Raw genomic sequence first — 19,504 nt, forward strand, 5'->3', positions numbered from 1 at the left:
ATTTGAATAATTTCACATTTTCTTATACTTTCCTAGAGTATATGTGTGCAAAGCTTTAAAAAAATATCATTGTTTCTTGAATGCTTAGAGAATGTTGGGATTGGAAGATACATTAAAGCTAGTTTTAGGTTTACCTTCTGTTTTTTGTTTTTTTGTGGTTTATTTATTTAATTTTTTGCAGAAGGAGAATGAGTTCAGCATAGTTAAATGATTTCCTTAAAACTACAAAGCGAGTAGTAGAGTGCAGACTCTTAGTTTCATGTATTTTATAGAGGCTTCTCTTTCAGAAAGGAGCTTGGTGAAGGGAACAGTTACGAATCATGGGTGGTTAAGTCGGGGAGCTTCACGTGCAGGGGACAGATTGCGCCAGAGCTGTCCTGTTCCCTCTTGTGAACGCTCTCTGTCTCTCTCTGAATGTGTGTGTCAGGGGACCATAGCACAAGGTGGACTTTGCAGGTCACCGCACACCTCTGTGGGTAGAGAGGTCGGTGAACAGGGAGACAGGTGACCTCTGTATGGTTCCTGCTGAAACATGTGGTGGTTACTAGAAAATAAATGGTCCTCCCAGCTTCAGGCTGGGAGCATTAGAGCGGTAGAGACAGGAAGTAGAGGGTGGGCCCGGGGAGTTGGGTGGACTCTTCCCCAGACCCCTTCCTGTGCCTTAGACCAGCATTGCCCCCTCAAAGTACAACGCAAGCCACAAATGGGATTTAAAATTTTCTAATATCCACATTAAATAAAGAAGAATCAGGTGAATTTACTTTTAATAATACAGTAACTGACCCATTATATCCAAGGCATTGTCATTTCAAAATGCAGTCAGTATAAAAATGATATATATATATTATATTTAACATATTATATATATATAAATTCTTTGAGAGTCGGTGTATTTTTGCATGTATAGTCTATCTCAGCGTGGATTAGCCACATTTCAAGTGCTCATACCTACTATACAGGGTGGCCAGCGACTACTGTATTAGACAGTGTGGCCTCAGACTTTCAATGCCAGCTCCAGGACTGACTTGGTAATTAAATCAGCACTCCCCATCCAAACACCCAAATACATACTCTGTCTTGAAGATTTTTTTTTTTAAAGAGTAAATATAACTCAAAGGTATTAGTATTACCAATACTGAGCACACACCATATTGCTCTGATTTTGAGACATATTCTGTTACCATTCTCCCATTTAAAAATTTCCAGAATTGGAGTTTTATATGAGATTTGTATGTATTATGTAGTAGTGTTTTTTCCCTCTATAAAAGCTATTATCAGATCGATAATTTGTCTTAATGATGACATTGTAGAATGCTGTATTTTTGTCATCCATTAAAGTTACTGCGGGATTTGTTACTAGGAAAGTGGAACATAGAGACAGTTTCACTTTCCTGCTTTTACTGTCTTAGCTCATGTTCTTAGAGTTGCTTTCCCCATTGGAGAAAGCTGAGAACGTTGTCATCCTTGATTCATGCCTCCTGTCTTTCTCAGCCCCTAACACATCCGCGTCCACATCCACACACCTTTAGGACATGAAATCTGTTTATCTTCCCTGTCTTCCTAAGCAGAGAGAGAACCTTTTCCCCTTTAACTGTGTATCTCCAGCATGGTCTCCAACATGTAATAGACTTTTTCAGCTGTAGTGTTTCACTGAATCACATTGAACGTTCCCCTCCTCTTAATTCCACCACTCTCCCACAGTCCTGGCTGCTGTATTGCATCTGGTCTGGTCTGTTGTATTAATTTCTCAGTTGGTCTCTTTGCTCTTGGTTTTTCATCTCTTCCTGTCAGAGTTACTGTCTGTCTGGAAATAAAGGTGGGATCATATCCCTTGCCCTGAACCCGTGTAGTGTCTTCCCTCTGTCCTGGTGCCCTTCCTCTGGGTCAGTCGGTGGTCCGGCTGAGCTCAGCTTTAACTCCTTCCTCCTCGTATTTCACTTCTGCTCCTGCTTTTCCTGGTGCCACCAGAGCTCATTCTCACACTTCATGAGTTAGTAGTGCTGTCTGTCATCTCTCTTTGGATAGTTTTTTAAGTTTTAAATTCAGCTTGTATTTAGAAAAAAAATTGAGTCAAATATGTTCCATGGTTTAAAGATCAAAATAATATAAAAAAGTATACTTGGAGGATGGTCCCTAATGAAAATTGCACCCACACTGTTCTCTGTATTCTATAACGTGTTTCCTTTCTCCCTCCACAGGTGACCGTTAGTCTCTTATGTAATAGTCTTGTGTTTCCTTATGCAGACAGGAAAAAAAAAATTCTTGTTTCTTTTTTCCAAGTCCTACCCCAAAGTTAGCTTTTTGAATGTGCTTTTCTGCAGCATATTGTCTTCACTTAGGTTTTTTGCAATCCTTTAAAACAGAATGAATTGCACCTGTCTTCCTTTGATACTCTATATTTGTTTATATTTATTACTTCCTTTCAACATGTCATTTTTATCATACATACATATGTGTGTAGGAATGTATTAATGTGTCTGTCCTCTCCCCTGGACTCTTAGTATCTTGTGGGCCCCTGCTATCCATCTTGAGTCTTGAGGACCTAGCCAAGTGCTTGGCACATACTAGATGCTTGGTGAATTTGAAGGTGGTGACACCTGGTAGGCAAGGCAGCATTCATTTGGGAATAAAGGATGGTGGCATCTGAAAGGAACCGAGTCTGACAGGTAAGGGAGCTGACAGCCTTCCCGGCCTCAGAGCAGCCTCACTGGGAGGGAGGAGCTCCTGCAGCTGCGTTAGATACAAGACTGATTTCTTCTTGACGTTTAGCACAGTTCAGTGATTTGGCTTTGACACAATAGTCTTTAAAACATAGTTTCCATGTATGCACATAAATACTTAGTTTAGTTTTTCTTACTGTTTTTACTTAAGAGCAAGAGGTATTGCTCCCCCTCCTCCCTTGAAGAAGATAGAAAGCTTTTACAAAGGAAACCAAGAGCCATTTCTTCAATTAGAAATGATACATCAAGGATTCTTTTCTAATTCTTGGTGGGCTTGCTCCAGATTGGTTTCTCCCAGCTGTCAAAGGAAATGTTAGACGTAGCTAACTGCCATATCAGAATCTGAGCCTTGCCAAATTCGTAGCTGTAGAGGTGATCTTTCAAACAAAGCTGGACCACATCAACAAGACATCCACACAGTATATGTGATGGTAGAATAAAAACAGTGAATAAGCCAGAACTGCGGGCAGTTATAGATTTACAGTAGTTTCTGGTCAGTAGTGTGTGAAGGCTGGAGGCTACGTTCGAGTGCCTCCGTGGCAGACGTCTGAGTCTAGTTACAAGAGACCCCTGCTTCGCTTATGTTGTGAGAAGGGCTTCAATCTTTTTTTATTTGTTTGAATTTTCATGACAAATTATAAGTTATGACAAGTTATTTAGACTTTTGAGTTGTCTCATGGTTCATTTCTTTCTTTTGTGCCTCTGTTCCTGTTTTTGAGAATGATGACATTTCTTCTGTTAAATCAGACACCCGCTTGTGGCTGTTTTCCTGTTGAGCCTCTTACTCAGCAAACACGTGTCCTGTCTTTACTCAAATCTGATCAATATTCCAACGCCAAATGTTCTTTTAGCACAAACGTTATTGCAAGATTTATAAGAGCAAGGAGTGGTCTGGACTGCTTTGTACAACAAATAATGGCAATTATCAAGACAAATGAAAAAATGTAAGGATGGGCAGGCCTTTTAGCAGGGCAGTCAGAACAGAAGAGAGAATGATTTGTCTGCCAAATTTTGTAAGAAGGAGTTTTCAGCCAATAAGTCGCGTATTACTTTTGCAGCCTTGTCTGTTTTCTGCCAAGGTCAAGGCAAATGGATACCTTACATTAGTTACTGATATATTGGACAGTTTTTTCTTTTCTTCAGAAATAGATTATAGTTGAACGCTTTACTCCAAAGAACCACTGGTGTGGTTTTCAGTCTGATGTGTAGGGGATGTGCAGGTTTGCCAACTAGGCCAGAGAACCATCCCACTTGTGCAGCCCATCCCAAGAAGCTAGGGGAGGAAAAAACCCATACTTCTTTTGATCAGTTAAGTGTCTAGCTAGTTGAGCTGTTGTGTGCATAAAGCTAGTTTATATTGGATATTTTCTGGAAATTAAATCCTAGTATGGAAGCCTTAAAACATAGATTCTGTGTTCAGTCACAATGCTGTCACACACTTCAATGTTGCTTGAACCTGGGAACCCTAGTTTAAGGGTCAGCTTGACGACCTTTATGGGGTGGGGATAAGAGGACTAAAGGTGGGAAAGTGGCCCTAGGAATAATGAGCAGCTTTAAAAAGGGCTTGGAGTTAAAAGTGAGGTATGAACGGAAGTTTTCGGAGCACAGAAATGAATGACAATAAAAATAGTGGTTTATGTTTTAAAAAATATGTAGGTGTTTGCTTCTCCCACAGAGGTAGTTTTCAATTTCATGTTGCTCTTTACTGCATTCTTTTTGAGATGTTTGTTAACATACATATGTTTTTTTATTCCAAAGGCTCGTGAAGAAGAAATGACTGCAAAAGTAATGGACTTGCAGACTCAATTTGAGGACCTGCAGAAGAAATACCAGCAAAGGCTAGAGCAGGAGGAGACTCCCGGCAATGATAAAGTGAGGGGACCTGGACTGGGCTTTACTCAGTCCTTGAAAACATTGTCGTTTTTGTTGACTCGCCTGTTGCCATGCACACCTACCTCATCTAACCCTAACAGAAATCTTTCAAGAGAGAAGTTGTCGCCTCTCTTTTTAGAGTATGAAACTAAATTTCAAAGAGATTAAATAAAATCTCTGTGCTCAGTAAATGTTGTACTGGGAATATAAATCCACTCTGCCAGACTTCAAAACCTAGGTGTTTCTGTGGTACCAAAACTTCTCAGGCTTCCCCATGGAAAGGACATCAGAGGACAGTTAACCTTGTAGCCCTGGGACAGAGCCAAAAACGGTTCATAGAATGTTTCTCAGTTTTATATTTTTATATTTTGTGCTAAAAATTCATATACATTTTATATTCAACTCTATAATGTATCCTTATTTGTAGTCACATAAAAATGGTTTTAGTTATATACCTTTGAGAAAAACCATGTTTTCTCCTTGGTTAAGGGACAAGTTGTAGATGCAAGGGGATTATTTTGGAAAATTCGGCTCAATTCAAAGAGATCTGGCACTGCATATCTAGGCTTTTTTATAATCCCAGTCTTTTTTTTTTTTTTTCCATTTATTTTTATTAGTTGGAGGCTAATTACTTTACATCATTGCAGTGGTTTTTGTCATACATTGAAATGAATTAGCCATGTATAATCCCAGTCTTTAAGTAAAAATGATGCTATGAAAGATGGACCATGTTTACCCTGCGGCTTCTTGGCCTGCTGTGCACCCCAGCAAATGCATATCCTCAGGGCTTGTGAGCCCTCATTCCAGAGGCCAGGGCAGTATACCGTCCTCCTCCTGATACGTTCTCACTGATCTAGTGTGGTCTTCATAGCACTGTCAAGAGGGCCATGGGAGAGGTGGACACTGTTGGCTTTATCCTCCAGAATTATAAAGGATTCATCGCAGAAGTCAGCGACCAGTTTTCCAAAATGGAGAGAAAAGGACTTTATAAATGGCTCTGAAGAAGGAACTGGCAACCCACGGCAGTATTCTTGCCTGGGAAATCCCATGGACAGAGCAGCCTGACGGGCTACAGTCCATGGGGTCAAAAAGGAGCCGGACGTGATTGAGTGACTAAACAACAGCAAGACAGCTCTGCCATGCCGGGCCACTTGGTGCACAGGTTCTAGTTTTTAGCAATGAGCGAATTTCCTTACTTTCTTCAGTAGCTTCTAGCTTCTTTTATTTTGCCTTGTTTTTTAAATTTTTTGCCAGTTGGTCATTATTTGAATATACTTGGTACTGTTAAATGTTGCTTCCTATGAGATGGGTACATGTATTGTACTCTCTAAGGTATTCTTCTCCTCAGTATCAAATTAAGTAATAATGTTGTATAAAGTGGCCTTAAGACCTGTGTCAGGATGCCATAGAGTATTGAAACGCTGTGAAATTAATATCCAGGAGGTCTTTTGACTCCTTTAATTTGTAGCATAAGAAAGGAGAGAATATCCTTAACTTTTATTTCTGCTCTAAAAAATGTTTTTCTATTTTATTCTTTTTGAATTTTTATTCTTTTCCTTCTTGAGTATCTTTTGGTGCTTCTGAGATGTCTTGAACTGTATATCAGTGTTGAGTTGGGTGAGAAATAATTTGTGATTATTCTATACAGTGGATTCGCAGAAATGGTCCTTTAGAATTTTCCCTAAGGAGCCCATATGTTATAAATAGATGTTAATATGTTTAGTTTTTTTAAATTGTACAAATAATAGATAAATATATTCTTGTTGTAAGAAAAAAAATAGATAATACAGATGTATATAGATAAACCATTCCTATGGTTTAAACCATTCTTATCCCAAGTGGTCATGATTCTTAGGAATTTCACAACTGACCTGCTAGTCATTTTTCTTTGTGTTTACCTGTGTTTATGTATATTTACCTCTGGAGGAGGAAATGGACACCCCCCTCAGTACTCTTGCCTGGAAAATTCCGTGGACAGGAGTCTACAGTCCATGGGGTCTCAAGAGTGGGATATAACTGAGCAACTGAGCACACACATGTGTATTTACATTGTAATAGTTTATATAGCAAAATAGACCAGGTTTAAAAGCAAGTAGTTAAGGTTGTCTCATCTCAAGTCTGACCACTCTCTTAAGACTGTAACACTGAATTTTTGTTGCCTTGTAATTTCATATTGTCCCATTTTATTGTTTCTTGTAGATTTTAGTGTATGGACTTATTTCTTTTTTTTCTTTTCCATTTTTAGATAACAATTATGGAGCTACAGGTGAGACTAGTTTTTCGTTGAATTTGAGTGAAGGTAATCCATTTTCAGGAGCATTCTGTATTTTAAGTTAAAATATGAAGAGACTTGTTTTAACAAGGAAAAATTTTCCAGGAAGTGTAGAAATGTGTCCAAGCAATGATGAAACCAACAGTCTCATATCTGACTTTTTGTTCTTTCAGACACAACTAGCACAGAAGACTACTCTAATCAGTGACTCAAAGTTGAAAGAGCAGGAATTCAGAGAACAGGTACAGGTCTAATTGGTGCTTTTTGTTTTGAAATGACTTCCTTGATTTATGTTAGTATATTCTTGGAACTCATTTAGCTAATTTTTAAAAAAGAACTGATTTAATACTCATTTAATAGTTGGTTTTCCAATCTTATCTCACACAGGAAATTTTATTCCTAAATCTGAAAGTGCTGGAGGATATCTTTATAAATTTGTGATCACGTATATATTTAAACAAGAACATTTGCATCCTGTTATTCTAGTGCTTAACATTTTGGATAACAATTTGTATTTAATTTGTAATGACTTAAGTTCTATAAAAGAAGCTTTTATCAGAGGGAAAATACGTTAACATCAGTGTTTACCGCTTTTTCCTAGTGGTTATAATGTCTTGGTTTAGTATTATTTGTCCATATGTTATCCAGTGATTAAATTTAAATAGGATCATGTGTGTACACCTAGAAGGATGCATAAGCATGCAGACACCAGTATATGTTTACCTGTGGGGCATGATACTTAGTCTTTTTCCAAAGTCTGGAGGAAGAGTGACCTCAGTCAACTGGCTGAGTCTGAAAACTAAGTCTTTAGGAGTTTTCCAGTTTTTTACAACTCATATGTACACATAAATGTTGATAATTGTTGAAACTAGGTGATGAGCATTAGCTGTAGTATACTTTCTGTATTTGAGTATGTTTGAAACTTTTCATAGTATTTTTTTAAAAATTCCCAAAGATAGATACTAAGTCCCAGTGTTACCTTATTATTTTTTTTCCCTAGTGTTTTTGCTTTTCTCATCCATCTCAAGTTTACTGCTTTAAAATTCTCTTCTCTTAGCATACTCAACTCTTCAAACTGTCCTAGAATAACAATTTTTGTACTGATTATTTTTATAGTAGTAAACACATAAAATTGGCCATTTTAATAATTTTAAAGTACACAGTTAATTGACATTTAGTTCATTCACAGTGTTCTGAAACCATTGTGATTATCTAGTTCCAGAACATTTCATGACCCTCAAAAGAAAAAACCCTGTACCCATTAAGCATCATTCCCCATTACCTCCTCCCCAGTATCTCACAACCACTAATCTGCTTTTTATGTCTGTGGATTTACCTATTCTGAGTATTTTATATAAATGTGCTTAGTAGTTCTGTTGTGTCTGACTCTTTGCGAGTCCATGAACTGTAGCCTGCCAGATTCCTCTGTCCATGGGGATTCCCCAAGCAAGAATACTGGAGTGGATTGCCATGCCCTCCTCCAGGGCATGCTCAACTACTCAAAATACCTATTCTGAGTATTTTATATAAATAGAATCATGTAATACATGACCTTTCTAACCTGTCCTCTTTCACTCAGCATAATGTTTTTAGGGTTCATCTGTGTTGTAATATTCGTTAGTACTTCACTCCTTTTTCTGATGGAGTAATAATATTTCATTGTATGGGTGATACTATAGTTTGTTCATCAGTTGATGTATGTTTGGATTGTTTCTTCTTGCTATTCAGTCACTAAGTTGTGTCTGACTCTTTTACTCCATGGACTGCAGCATGCCAGGCTTCCCTGTCCTCTCTATCTCCTGGACTTTGCTCAGATTCGTGTCCATTGAGTCAGTGATGCTATCTAACCCTCTCATCCTCTGCCACCGCCTTCTCCTTTTGCCTTCAGTCTTTCCTAGCATCAGGGTCTTTTCCAATGAGCTGGCTCTTCACATCAGGTGGCCAAAGTATTGAAGCTTCAGCTTCAGCATCAGTCCTTCCAGTGACTAGTCAGGGTTTATTTCCTTTAGGATTGACTGGTTTTATCTCCGTGCAGTCCAAGGGACTCTCAGGAGTCTTTTCCAGCACCACAGTTGAAAATCATCAGTTCTTCGGTGCTCAGCCTTCTTTGTGGTCAGCTTTCACACCCGTGATTGACAACTGGAAAAACCATAGGTTTGACTCTGTGGACTTTTGTTGGCAAAGTGACATCTCTGCTTCTTAATACACTGGCTTGTTCTCCCTTTTGCTGGTTGTGCATAGTGCTGCTAGGAGCATCATTTACAAGTTTGAGTTTGATCACCTCTTTCCTTCTTTGAGTTATGTACTCAGTAGTGGAATTGCTGGATCATACGGAAGTTACTTGTTTAGCTCTTTGAAGAGCCTTCAAGTGGTTTTACATTGTGGATACTATTTTACATTCTGATAAGTAAAGTATAAGAATTTCAATTTCTCCACATCCTCCCCAGCAGGTGTTTTGAGTATAGCTCTCCTAGGTAGTATGAAGTGCTGTCTCATTATGGTTGTAATTTTTACTTCCCTAATGACTGATGATGTTAAACATCTTATCGTTTGTGTATCTTCTTTAGGGCAGTGTCTTTTGTTCATTTTTAACTTGGGTTATTTGTTTTTTGTTGTTGCTGAATTTGTAAATGTTCTTTATATATTCTAGATATGAGTACCTTAATAGATAAATGGTTTGCAAATATTTTCTCCCATTCTGTGGGTTGTCTTCAATTTCTTGATAATGTACTTTAAGGCACAGAAATTTTATGTTTTTCCTTTTGTTGTCTCTGCATTTGGTGTCCTATCTAAGAAACCATATGTATTAATTTTGTTTGTCTATATTCTGTATTCCACATTAAAAAAAATCTAGTGGCTATAGCAGTCTTTTTTTAAACATTATTTCCATATGAATCTTGTGATTGAAATATTTGTTATTTTTAGATTCACAATTTAGAAGATCGTTTGAAGAAATATGAGAAGAATGTATATGCAACAACTGTAGGGACACCTTACAAAGGTAGGAATGATCTCTCATCATGTTATCGATGGATATCTTGTGTTGGGGGACTTCTGGATGATTTTTATTTTTGTCTTTGCTAATCTCGTTCTTTAGAAGGAATATATGTAAATTCATCAATAATAGCTAGTTTTATGGAAAGAATAATAGTAATCTAAAGCAAAATTAATGTGTATTTGTTGTTTGGAAAAAAGTCAGTGTTGGCCATGTATAAGTGAAACTGCAGGTTCCCACTTTGTTCTCCACTTTCCAGATGGACGTAGTTTACGATTTGTGTATATTTTTCCAGACTTTTCTATGTATATGCAAGCATTTATATAATCCACTACATGGACCCATATAAACACAGAGTTACATATTTTAAATGCTTCTGGTTTTGTTTTGTTTTTACTAATTACAGTAATACTAATTGCTCTATTTAAACCAGGATTTAAGGAGAAAAGAATTTCATAAAAATAACTTATTTCAAAGTGGCGAAGGATGATTTGGAAGTATTATTGTCTTGACTTAAATTATGTATGCTGCTTACAAAGGATTCTGAGGATGAGCTTGAGTCTTTATGTAGTTGTTCCCTTGAGATATTCATGACTGAATAATCTTGTAACAATTTCCCATTCTCAGTTGCACAGCCTCGCTGTATTAAGAATAGTTTTATTTTGCTAAATGTTTTGTAAAGCTTTCTGCTTTTTCATGTAAGGTACTCAGGCATGACTCTAAGCCATTTCACATTCTTTAGTGTTTTTGAAAGCTCTTACTTATTGTTATGAAATAGCGTAAGATATTGTACATTTTTTAATTAAACAAGTACTTGCTTTAGATTCTTTCCAAAACACACTTCAAAAAGAAGAGAAAAACCAACTTGGATGTTTCCTATGGCTCATTGCAGAGAAGACTCTTGCTTCAAAGACTGTTTTCCGTAGCTAAGTCAACATATGTGATTCTTAGCATAGAACTGCTGAATTTGTGCCCAGCAGTACATAAAGAATATAGTATTCTTTTTTTCTTTAGTTTCAACTTAAGAATTTCATACTTAATCTTTCTTTTTTTTTTTTTAGTTTTAAATTGTAAAGTGAACACATATGTACAGTTTTTTAATAACTGACATACATATAGTACTAAGTGTTAGGCACTGTTATAAAACAGTTTGCCTATCAGCTCACTTATTCCTGTCAACAGTCCTGGCAATCTGGTTGAATTTGCACATTGATCTCTTTGCTGTGCTTTTAGATAGTTCTTGGTGCAGAAGGCTTTTCAGATTACCTAGTGTGCCATTGTACTGGAAGTGAATGCGAGTTTTAGACTTCACATAATACAGAATTATGAATTTATTCAGATTAAAGTTTTTCATACTGTGATTTCATATACTTGAACTGTTTTTACTCTTTATTTTTAAATTGAAGTGGAGCTTGATCTAATAGATGAACTATATATTTTGTGACAGTCTTTAAGATGTTGAATCAAAGTATTTGAAAACCACTAAAATGGCATTACTACTTAATGCATTTAACTTATCTCATCTACCTTATGTTTCAAAACAGTTTAGAAAACTTGATTTAAACTTCCGTGTTTTTAGGTTTGGAATACTAGAAAAACTAAAATACTATTCTGAGCTACTGAATTCCTTAACAGAGTAAAAATAATTGTTCATTTTAGTCACCATAGACTATCTGAAACCAACCACATAGTATTTAGGAGAGAAATACTGGTTTTAAGGAATCTTTGTATTCCCTAGACCTTGTCTTAAATTGTCATGCCAGAAAGATGAAGCAGAAGAAGGGCAAATCTTGAATGAGGGGAAAGATGTGAGAAGTAAAACTGCTGTAATAGTACTTGTTTTCTCTTCTAAAGGAAAAATACCAATTGGAATGCTATATACATTATCATATATAATGTATATGCATATCATAATGCAATCTAATACAGTACAGTTGATACAAGAGCAGTGCCTCTCTCTTTGTTCCTTCGCTTTTTTAGTTTATCTTTTTCTAAGTGCTCAGTAGCTTGTCTGGTTTTCTCTTTACAGTTTAATCTGTTTGTTTGTTTGACAGGTGGCAATTTGTACCAAACTGATGTCTCACTCTTTGGAGAACCTACCGAGTTTGAGTATTTGCGCAAAGTGCTTTTTGAGTATATGATGGGTCGTGAGACTAAGGTATAAATCGTGTCTGGTGATTTGTCATATGGTTTAATTTAGAAGGAAATGTATCCCATTTTTAATACACATATTGATGTTGTGTGTTTACTGCTAGCAGACCATATATGCTGATAGTAGGCAATAGGTAATTGTGTTATTGCTCTCAGTTTGCAAAAGTTGAGTTGGCAAATCTTGCTTATATTTGTTACATTTATAAAATATTAATTTAAAAATACTGATTATTGATGCTAAATAATAAAGATAAAAATTTCATTGACTTAATACTTTGTGAAGCATGTGGATATTTTTGACTTCAGATCTTAAGATTAGGAGATGAAATTTCATTTTCATGGAGACTTAAGGGTAGTGTGGATAGTATTGGAAATGGTCCTAATTAAGAATGACTATGTAGGGGTATATAGAAATATTGTACTTTGGTCAGTGTAAGAGTTATTCTTGTACATAGAGAATATTGATCATTTAAAAATGACCACAGTGCATAAGTAATAATGCTTGGTTAATTTGTTTAAGAAAGTTATTCTTGTACATATAGAATATTGATCATTTAAAAATGACCACACTGCATAAGTAATAATGCTTGGTTAATTTGTTTTCTAGGATGTTAAATTTGCTATAAGGCCCCTTATAGTGTGGAGTCTAGTCTTATTGTTACTTGTATCCCTGCAGTGTTTTTAAAAGCCTTATATTGGACATTTTGTAAATACATCTTTAATTGAATTAAATATATTTAGGGAAATTCATGAACCTTTCTTAAAACAAAATTTTTCATTTGAAGCAATTTCTGTTTTTGATACTGTTTCAACTTTTTACCTTCATGAATTTTTACATTGTCCTTATATGTTAGCTGAGAATGGGATAATGAGTTTTCTGAGAAACTGTTTTAATGTATGGGTTTGTGGGAGTTACTAAGTGCTAAATTCAGGAATGAAGACAGTTCAGGGGTTGTTTTTGCAAATAAGACCTAAAAATAAGGGCATAAAAAAATCTCTCAAAAGAATATTAAGAATTCATAGGCTGTAGATTCTGCTAAACATCAGGAATTACAGGGCTAGAGATCGTTTGAATCCTTGATACAACAGAAATCTAATTTTAGTGTATGAGATAGTTCAAGTTAAAGAAATATCTAGTGTGATCCTGAATGTGCATCATAGGATGGATGTATTAATTCACAGTAATTCAGTGTCTTTTTTTCTTAAGAACTTTTTTAATCAAAGGATAGCTAAAACTGAATTTTCTCCTTATCTTTAAAAAACAAAGCTAATGAAATGTAATTTTCTGTTATTATGCCCTTGTTGGATAGCAGCCTGTATTTAAGATGACTTAGATAAAGTTACCTTGTTATTGCAGGGAACGGGGGAAAAGCATTTCTTTAAGAAAAATAGCCTCTCGGAAGTTTAGCTCCTTTGGTGTATTTGTGAGTCTAAAGCTCTGATCCCAGAGTTGTTGCTGAATTAATTATTTAGCCTTTTCTCAATCTATGAAATGAGAGTGTGACTGCCTTAGATCCTTTCAGAGTCTGATTCCTAAAGAAAGGCCCAGCCCAGCAGGAGTTACCTTCTGGGGTGGGGCCAGTTCAGCCAGGTCTCAGCCTATGCTTTCGGAGCTCTGCAGTTATCCTGGGCTGTGACCTGGGAGACAGCTCTAAGCGATGTTTTTGAGGCCCAGGCAGCTAGGGATCTGTGCCGAGGAGGCTCTATGTGAGCTGCGTCTTCAGCCTTCAGTGTGCCTTTCCGGTTACTAAGAATGAGTAGGCTTTCATTCTGCCATGACCTTTTATAAGTCAGTATTGAAAATTGGTAGTCAATACTCAATTTAATTTATTGCATATTTATTGAACACTTACTGTATGTGGCCTGATGTTTATCGCCATGATGGATCTGGAGATGAAAACGGATACCATCCCTAATTTTAAGCTGTTTACCATATAGTGTTGGAAAAGACCCTGATGCTGGGAAAGATTGAGGGCAGGAGGAGAAGGGGACAACAGAGGATGAGATGGTTGGATGGCATCATCGACTTGATGGACATGGGTTTGGGTGGACTCTGGAAGTTGGTGATGGACAGGGAGGCCTGGTACGCTGCGGTTCATGCGGTCGCAAAGAGTTGGACGCGACTGAGCGACTGAACTGACCAAACTGAACCATATAGTGGGAAGGTGGAGCTGTTCTCACGAGGCACAGTGTGATACAGAGTGTAGCAAATCATAGTGTGATACAGGCTCTGAAAAGCAGCATCCCCATATTTACTTTTGGGGAGGTCAGGGGAATCATGGGGAAGGAGGTGTGTATACAGGCCTTTACAAGGGGGCATAAATTTTGATAGATGAGCTCAGACAGGAGGAAAGCCCAGACTGAAAGTCCTAGACAGGAAACTGAGTGTGGGCTTTGGAATGACAAGGAGTCTGCTGCAACTAAAGCACTGCCTCTGTGATGTGGAAGTGACTCTGCTTAGGGCTGCAGGGTGTAGACAGTCTGGAGTATTTCAGAATTCTACCTGTAGGTTATTGGAGGGTGGCCCTGAAGATTTTCAAGCAAGGGTTGACACACTCAAGGGTAGACACGATGGCTATTTTTAGACATTTCTTTTGTTGATTTGCCCAGTTCCTATATATTAACAAAGAATTTGAAATGGAGACCAGGCTGTGGTTTTAGAATGAGCCAGAATACATTAATGGCCTTTGTGATTTGATCATCATCTGCTGTTGTTTCTTGCCCAGTAGGATCTGTATGTCATCCCACCTGTCTTTCTTCATCTGCTTTTGCACACAGTGTTCCTTACTTGATGAGGCAGATGATTTTTTAAAGACCACATGTGCGATACACATTCGTACAGTGTGAAGTTAAGTAAACTCCTCTCTTTCTTCTGTCCTGGCACTTTTTTCCCTTGGATTTTGATCCTTCATGCTGTTTTTGGTACTTAAATTCAGCCTGTTCTCCTTTTCAAAAGAAAGTGTTTCTCATTCTGTCCTTTATTGAATTCTCTCCCTAAGGAAAACCTGGTAGGAGAAGCCACTTCTAAACCAGGTGGCTCATTTGCACTTTTCCTTACTTCCCAGGGCCTGAGGATATTGTATGTAGAGTAGACAGGCTGATTTCTTTCCCATGGTATGGCAGAGAACCTGGGCTTTCCATTAAAGCCAGGGAAGAGCTGTAAGTCTTTACTGGGTAACCAGCTGCAAATTCAGCATTGCTGATGAGTTTAGAGGTGGGTTTCCCATTTAATGTTTTTAGAAGTGTGATGAGGCAACTAGCCACAGTTTTTTGTTTTTTTTTTTTGACAGATATGCTTGTGCCTAAGTGTATAATATATATGGTTTCATAATGAGTATAAATGGACTTTGGGGTTTTTCGAACTTGATAAGCTAAATTTAGAGTGTTAATAAAAAGAATATTGAAACAGTTACTACTGCTTCTCTTGCCACTTCATGCCACATATATGCTTGGTTTCTAGACTTCAGTCTAGCACAGAAGATTCTATTCCATCTGGGCAATACAATTTAAAGGATGAGGATTTTTGTAAAATGCCTTTGGTATTCTCTAGGAACTAAGTTGTATTAAAGGTATTTTTTTGATCATCAAGCTGGCAGAGGCAAAGATAAAGGAAGCAGAGTCAGACACTAAAATCTTACTCTTTATGGTTTGGGGTTTGGGGTTGAAGAATAGTAGTTGATCTCTTAGTTGAAATGAGTATTAGAAATACATGAAGTGCCTTGCCTAGGCTTAACACATAGTAGGAATTTTAAAAATGTTAGTTATTTTCTAACAGCTCCATTCTTCTGGAAATAATTATGCTTTTCCCCTAATGCTGTGTGTTCCTAAAATTTTGGTTAACTGTTTTATGTCATCTTTTGCTCCGTGACCTTCTGCAGTCACACTTCCCTCCCTCCCTGCAGTCTGCCCAGAACACATGCACAGTCATGTAACTGTGAACACAGAATGTTAGGAGTCAGTTTCCTGGGTGAGCCTCCCATCCTCTGTAGCCCTGCAGGAAGGAGCCTGCTCCTCATCCTCAGCAGAGCACTAGTGCCTGAATTTGTATGTGAGCGCCGAACTTGTTATCCTACTTATTTCATAAGTGGTATCTTCTTTCCTCTCTGTCTCCCTCAAACCATCTCATCTTGATACAAAATAGGGAATTTCAGCCTTTGAGGAGAATTTTCCACCAGCTTATGGGTGACAGTCTGGCTTACGGTATATTTATTTAGATCTGCACAGTTTATGATCTTGTTTTGCAAGCCACCATGTGTAATGTTTTGATTCATCCTGTTTTCTACCAAACAAAACATCTTGTGTTTATTTAAAATGTAATTTGTATTTCTATTAGGCTGATGTGCTGCATGTCTTAAAAAAATACCTATAAGCATGTTCATGTTCATGCAGTAGCCCATGTTTATGAGATATATGATGTGATTTAGTTCAAGCTGAACTTGGGAGTATCTAATTCTGATTATTTAGAGCATATGTTTTGGCAATACAACACTTACTAGATAGATTTCTACAAATAAAAAGCCTTATAAAATGAATGAGTAATTAAGTTTCATTTTAATACAACAAAGGGCCAAGAACACTAGAACTTTATATAGCTTCATGCTATTGTAAATACATCTTCTTAAAATAATATCAACCCAGGCATTGTGAGGGGTCCTTTCAAATTGAAATTCTGGAATTGACTGTTATTTCCTTGACCGATACCTTCACATCATACTTCTTTGGTCGTGGCTTCCATTGAGAGCACTAAAGAATTCCACTGGCAGAACATGTCAGAATGGGGTGAGAGTCATCCGCTCTTCTGTCTAGTAACCGTCTCTTGTCTTTCTTGTAGACCATGGCAAAGGTTATAACCACTGTACTGAAGTTCCCTGATGATCAGACTCAGAAAATTTTGGAAAGAGAAGATGCCCGACTCATGGTAAGCTTTAAGTATAGGCTACATATAGAAGATGACTTTATCTTGTCTGTTTATATTCTGTCTCATTTACAAAGACTGAGTTGGTTAGAGAAGTTTAAAAGTTTTCATCTTTATTGTAGTATAGCCTGAAATATGAAACTACATTATGAATATTAAACTGAGGGCAAATCTGAATGCATGCCCTCAAGGAAAGAACAGTCTTATTTAATAATATATATGAGGTTGACACTTAGATGAGCTGTATGAGATTTCTGGAACTTGGGCTCTTTCTGGGAAGGATGGAAAAGACATTTGTTCTGGTATGTTGAGTAATAATTTTTTAAACCAAATTATATCATGATGTAGGTGTTTGGTAGATTACAGTTCCTAAATCTATTTCAATTGATTTCCAAATATAATAATTCTGAGTGAAAGAATTTAAGCATTTTTGAGCTTTTGGCCTATACCCTACAAGGGAAAGTATCGATAGATAACTGAATTACTGGGAAATTTTTGTGTGGAGTCAGCTGTGATTGAAATGAAACAAATACACACTTCATAAATTATACAAAATTCCCCTTGCCTAACTTGTTTTTGCCCTGCACCAATACCGGAATACGAAGATCCATTCTAAGCAGAGTATGAACTTGTGATGTTTGCTGTCTGACTCTTAACTTTCTCTTTCTTCTGTCTTTTCTTGTCTTGCTAGTAGCCTGCAGGACTTCCACACCTTCCCCTGCAGTTTCTGTACCTATTTTGTGATGACAGTACTGCTCTTCTTTTACTCACCTGTTTAAAGCAAACAAAGGTCTGCTCTTACAGTGATGGTTAGCTCACATCTGAGTGTCTCCAGTAAGAAGGACTAAGTCAATAAGTAATTGCTCTCAAAGAATACCATCTTACCTCTACAGACTGTGTGTGTTTCTCAAACAAATTCTGGCTTATCATGAACCCAAATTGCCCCTTCTATTGGGGTCACAAGTCTGTTCTGGTTCTAACCTGTGGAACTCAACCAAAAACCCTGAGATGGCCTGGATGGAAGGCTTTTATCCTGCAGGCTAACCCCCCCTAGCACTTATCAACCCCCTGTGATGCTCCTTTCCTTTGACCCAATGGATACTCTGATGTCTTCTTGGCATCCTTTAAAGTCATCCAGCATCCCTGACTTTAGGCCCAACTCCATTGTATATTGTGTTACTTATCTATTATATATTTTCTGGGACAGTTGCAGTTATTCTGGCTAGCCTTTAATTGTGGTTTTTGGTTTTTTTTTGTAAAACATTCATCCCTGGTATCTAGTGGTCTGTAAAATATTGTCATATCTCTATAGTTAGTTCTGATTATAGATATTTTTGATAAGTAGGTAACTATAACGTATGCCCTTCATCACTAGAGTGAATGTTGTTTTAAATTCTAGCAAACATCCGATTCTGTAATCTGTAGTTCACTCAGAGTGGTTTTCCTCTTCACCAAGTAAAACAACTGTCTTTATGAAAACAAAATCTTCAATGCAGTTTGAGCCTGTTGACATGATTCTGTCATTATGGTCAAAATATTTTAAAATGAAGTAAATAGAAAGTTTTCTTTTGTTTTTAAATCTTCGTTCATTCTCCTATAGCCGCTACTTGATGATGAGGCTCTTGATGATGAGGTATGGCCAACATCTCCTCTTACTGTTAGGCTGCAGTTTGTCAGGATTTGGAATATAGTATAGACTCATCCTAAGTCACTGCTTTGGCAAATGTGGTAGGACATTTGCCCTCACTCTGTCCCCGCCCCCCCCCCCCCCCCCCCCGCCAGTCTCCCACATGCAGCCGCAGATTGTTTTGCCTTGAAAGAAACTGTTCGAATAGATTACATGTAAATAGTGAACCATGTAAAATGGGGAACACATGAACACCCATGGCTGAGTCATGTCAATGTGTGGTAAAAACCACTACAGTATTGTAAAGTAATTAGCCTCCAATTAAAATAAATAATTAAAAAAACAAAAAACAACCTTTGAAGACAGATGGAAAAGTTTCTTTCTTAAGTTTAACTGAAAAGCAATCTTTGCAAAACTTTACATTGTTTATTCATGAATAAAGTGGTACTCGTTCTAGATAGGGATGAACTGGTGACTGATCCTTCCTAATTACTTATCCCAGAGGCTGACCTGCTTAGAAAGAAAGCCTCAGACTTCCACTGCTATTTTAAGCAGTCTCATCCATCATTATCTTTTGCCTAATAAATGAGTTCAATTGACTCTTCTATTGATGCTTATTATGGTGAATATAGGAAAATTGAAGACATGGAAGGTATGGCTGCTGACTTTGTGGAATCTTTCATTTTAGGCAGAGGGAAAAGCGTCCATTCATTCATACATGAATAAAAGACATGGTTATGTAATATAATTCAGGTTATAAAAGCAGATGCTTAGGAAATTTGAAATGTTATAGTGAGCATGAAGTGAGGGAGATCCCAGAGATTACGTATACATCAATTTGTTTAAACTTTTGTCAATATAAAGAGATTTTTGGTACTTGATAGAGTCATTCATGATTGTTTCCTTATTTGATGAAAAATTAAGATTATATGGAAAAAGTGGAAGCCTAAGT

The 19,504-nt window shown here is 37.1% G+C and overlaps 1 protein-coding gene across 6 annotated transcripts in view; it reads left to right on the forward strand.

The window, feature by feature from the left end:
- GOLGA4 (golgin A4) overlaps positions 1-19,504 on the forward strand; it is a 113,028-nt gene that overhangs the window by 86,334 nt on the left and 7,190 nt on the right. For all 6 annotated transcript variants that reach the window (XM_070455410.1, XM_070455411.1, XM_070455412.1 and 3 more), the window contains 6 exons: positions 4,479-4,592; positions 6,838-6,858; positions 7,038-7,106; positions 9,790-9,865; positions 11,914-12,017; positions 16,842-16,928. In XM_070455410.1, the coding sequence (XP_070311511.1) occupies positions 4,479-4,592; positions 6,838-6,858; positions 7,038-7,106; positions 9,790-9,865; positions 11,914-12,017; positions 16,842-16,928 (471 nt within the window). The remainder of the gene's footprint in view (positions 1-4,478; positions 4,593-6,837; positions 6,859-7,037; positions 7,107-9,789; positions 9,866-11,913; positions 12,018-16,841; positions 16,929-19,504) is intronic.

The sequence above is a fragment of the Odocoileus virginianus genome, chromosome 26, assembly GCF_023699985.2.
Source record: "Odocoileus virginianus isolate 20LAN1187 ecotype Illinois chromosome 26, Ovbor_1.2, whole genome shotgun sequence".
NCBI classification, from domain to species: Eukaryota; Metazoa; Chordata; class Mammalia; order Artiodactyla; family Cervidae; genus Odocoileus; species Odocoileus virginianus.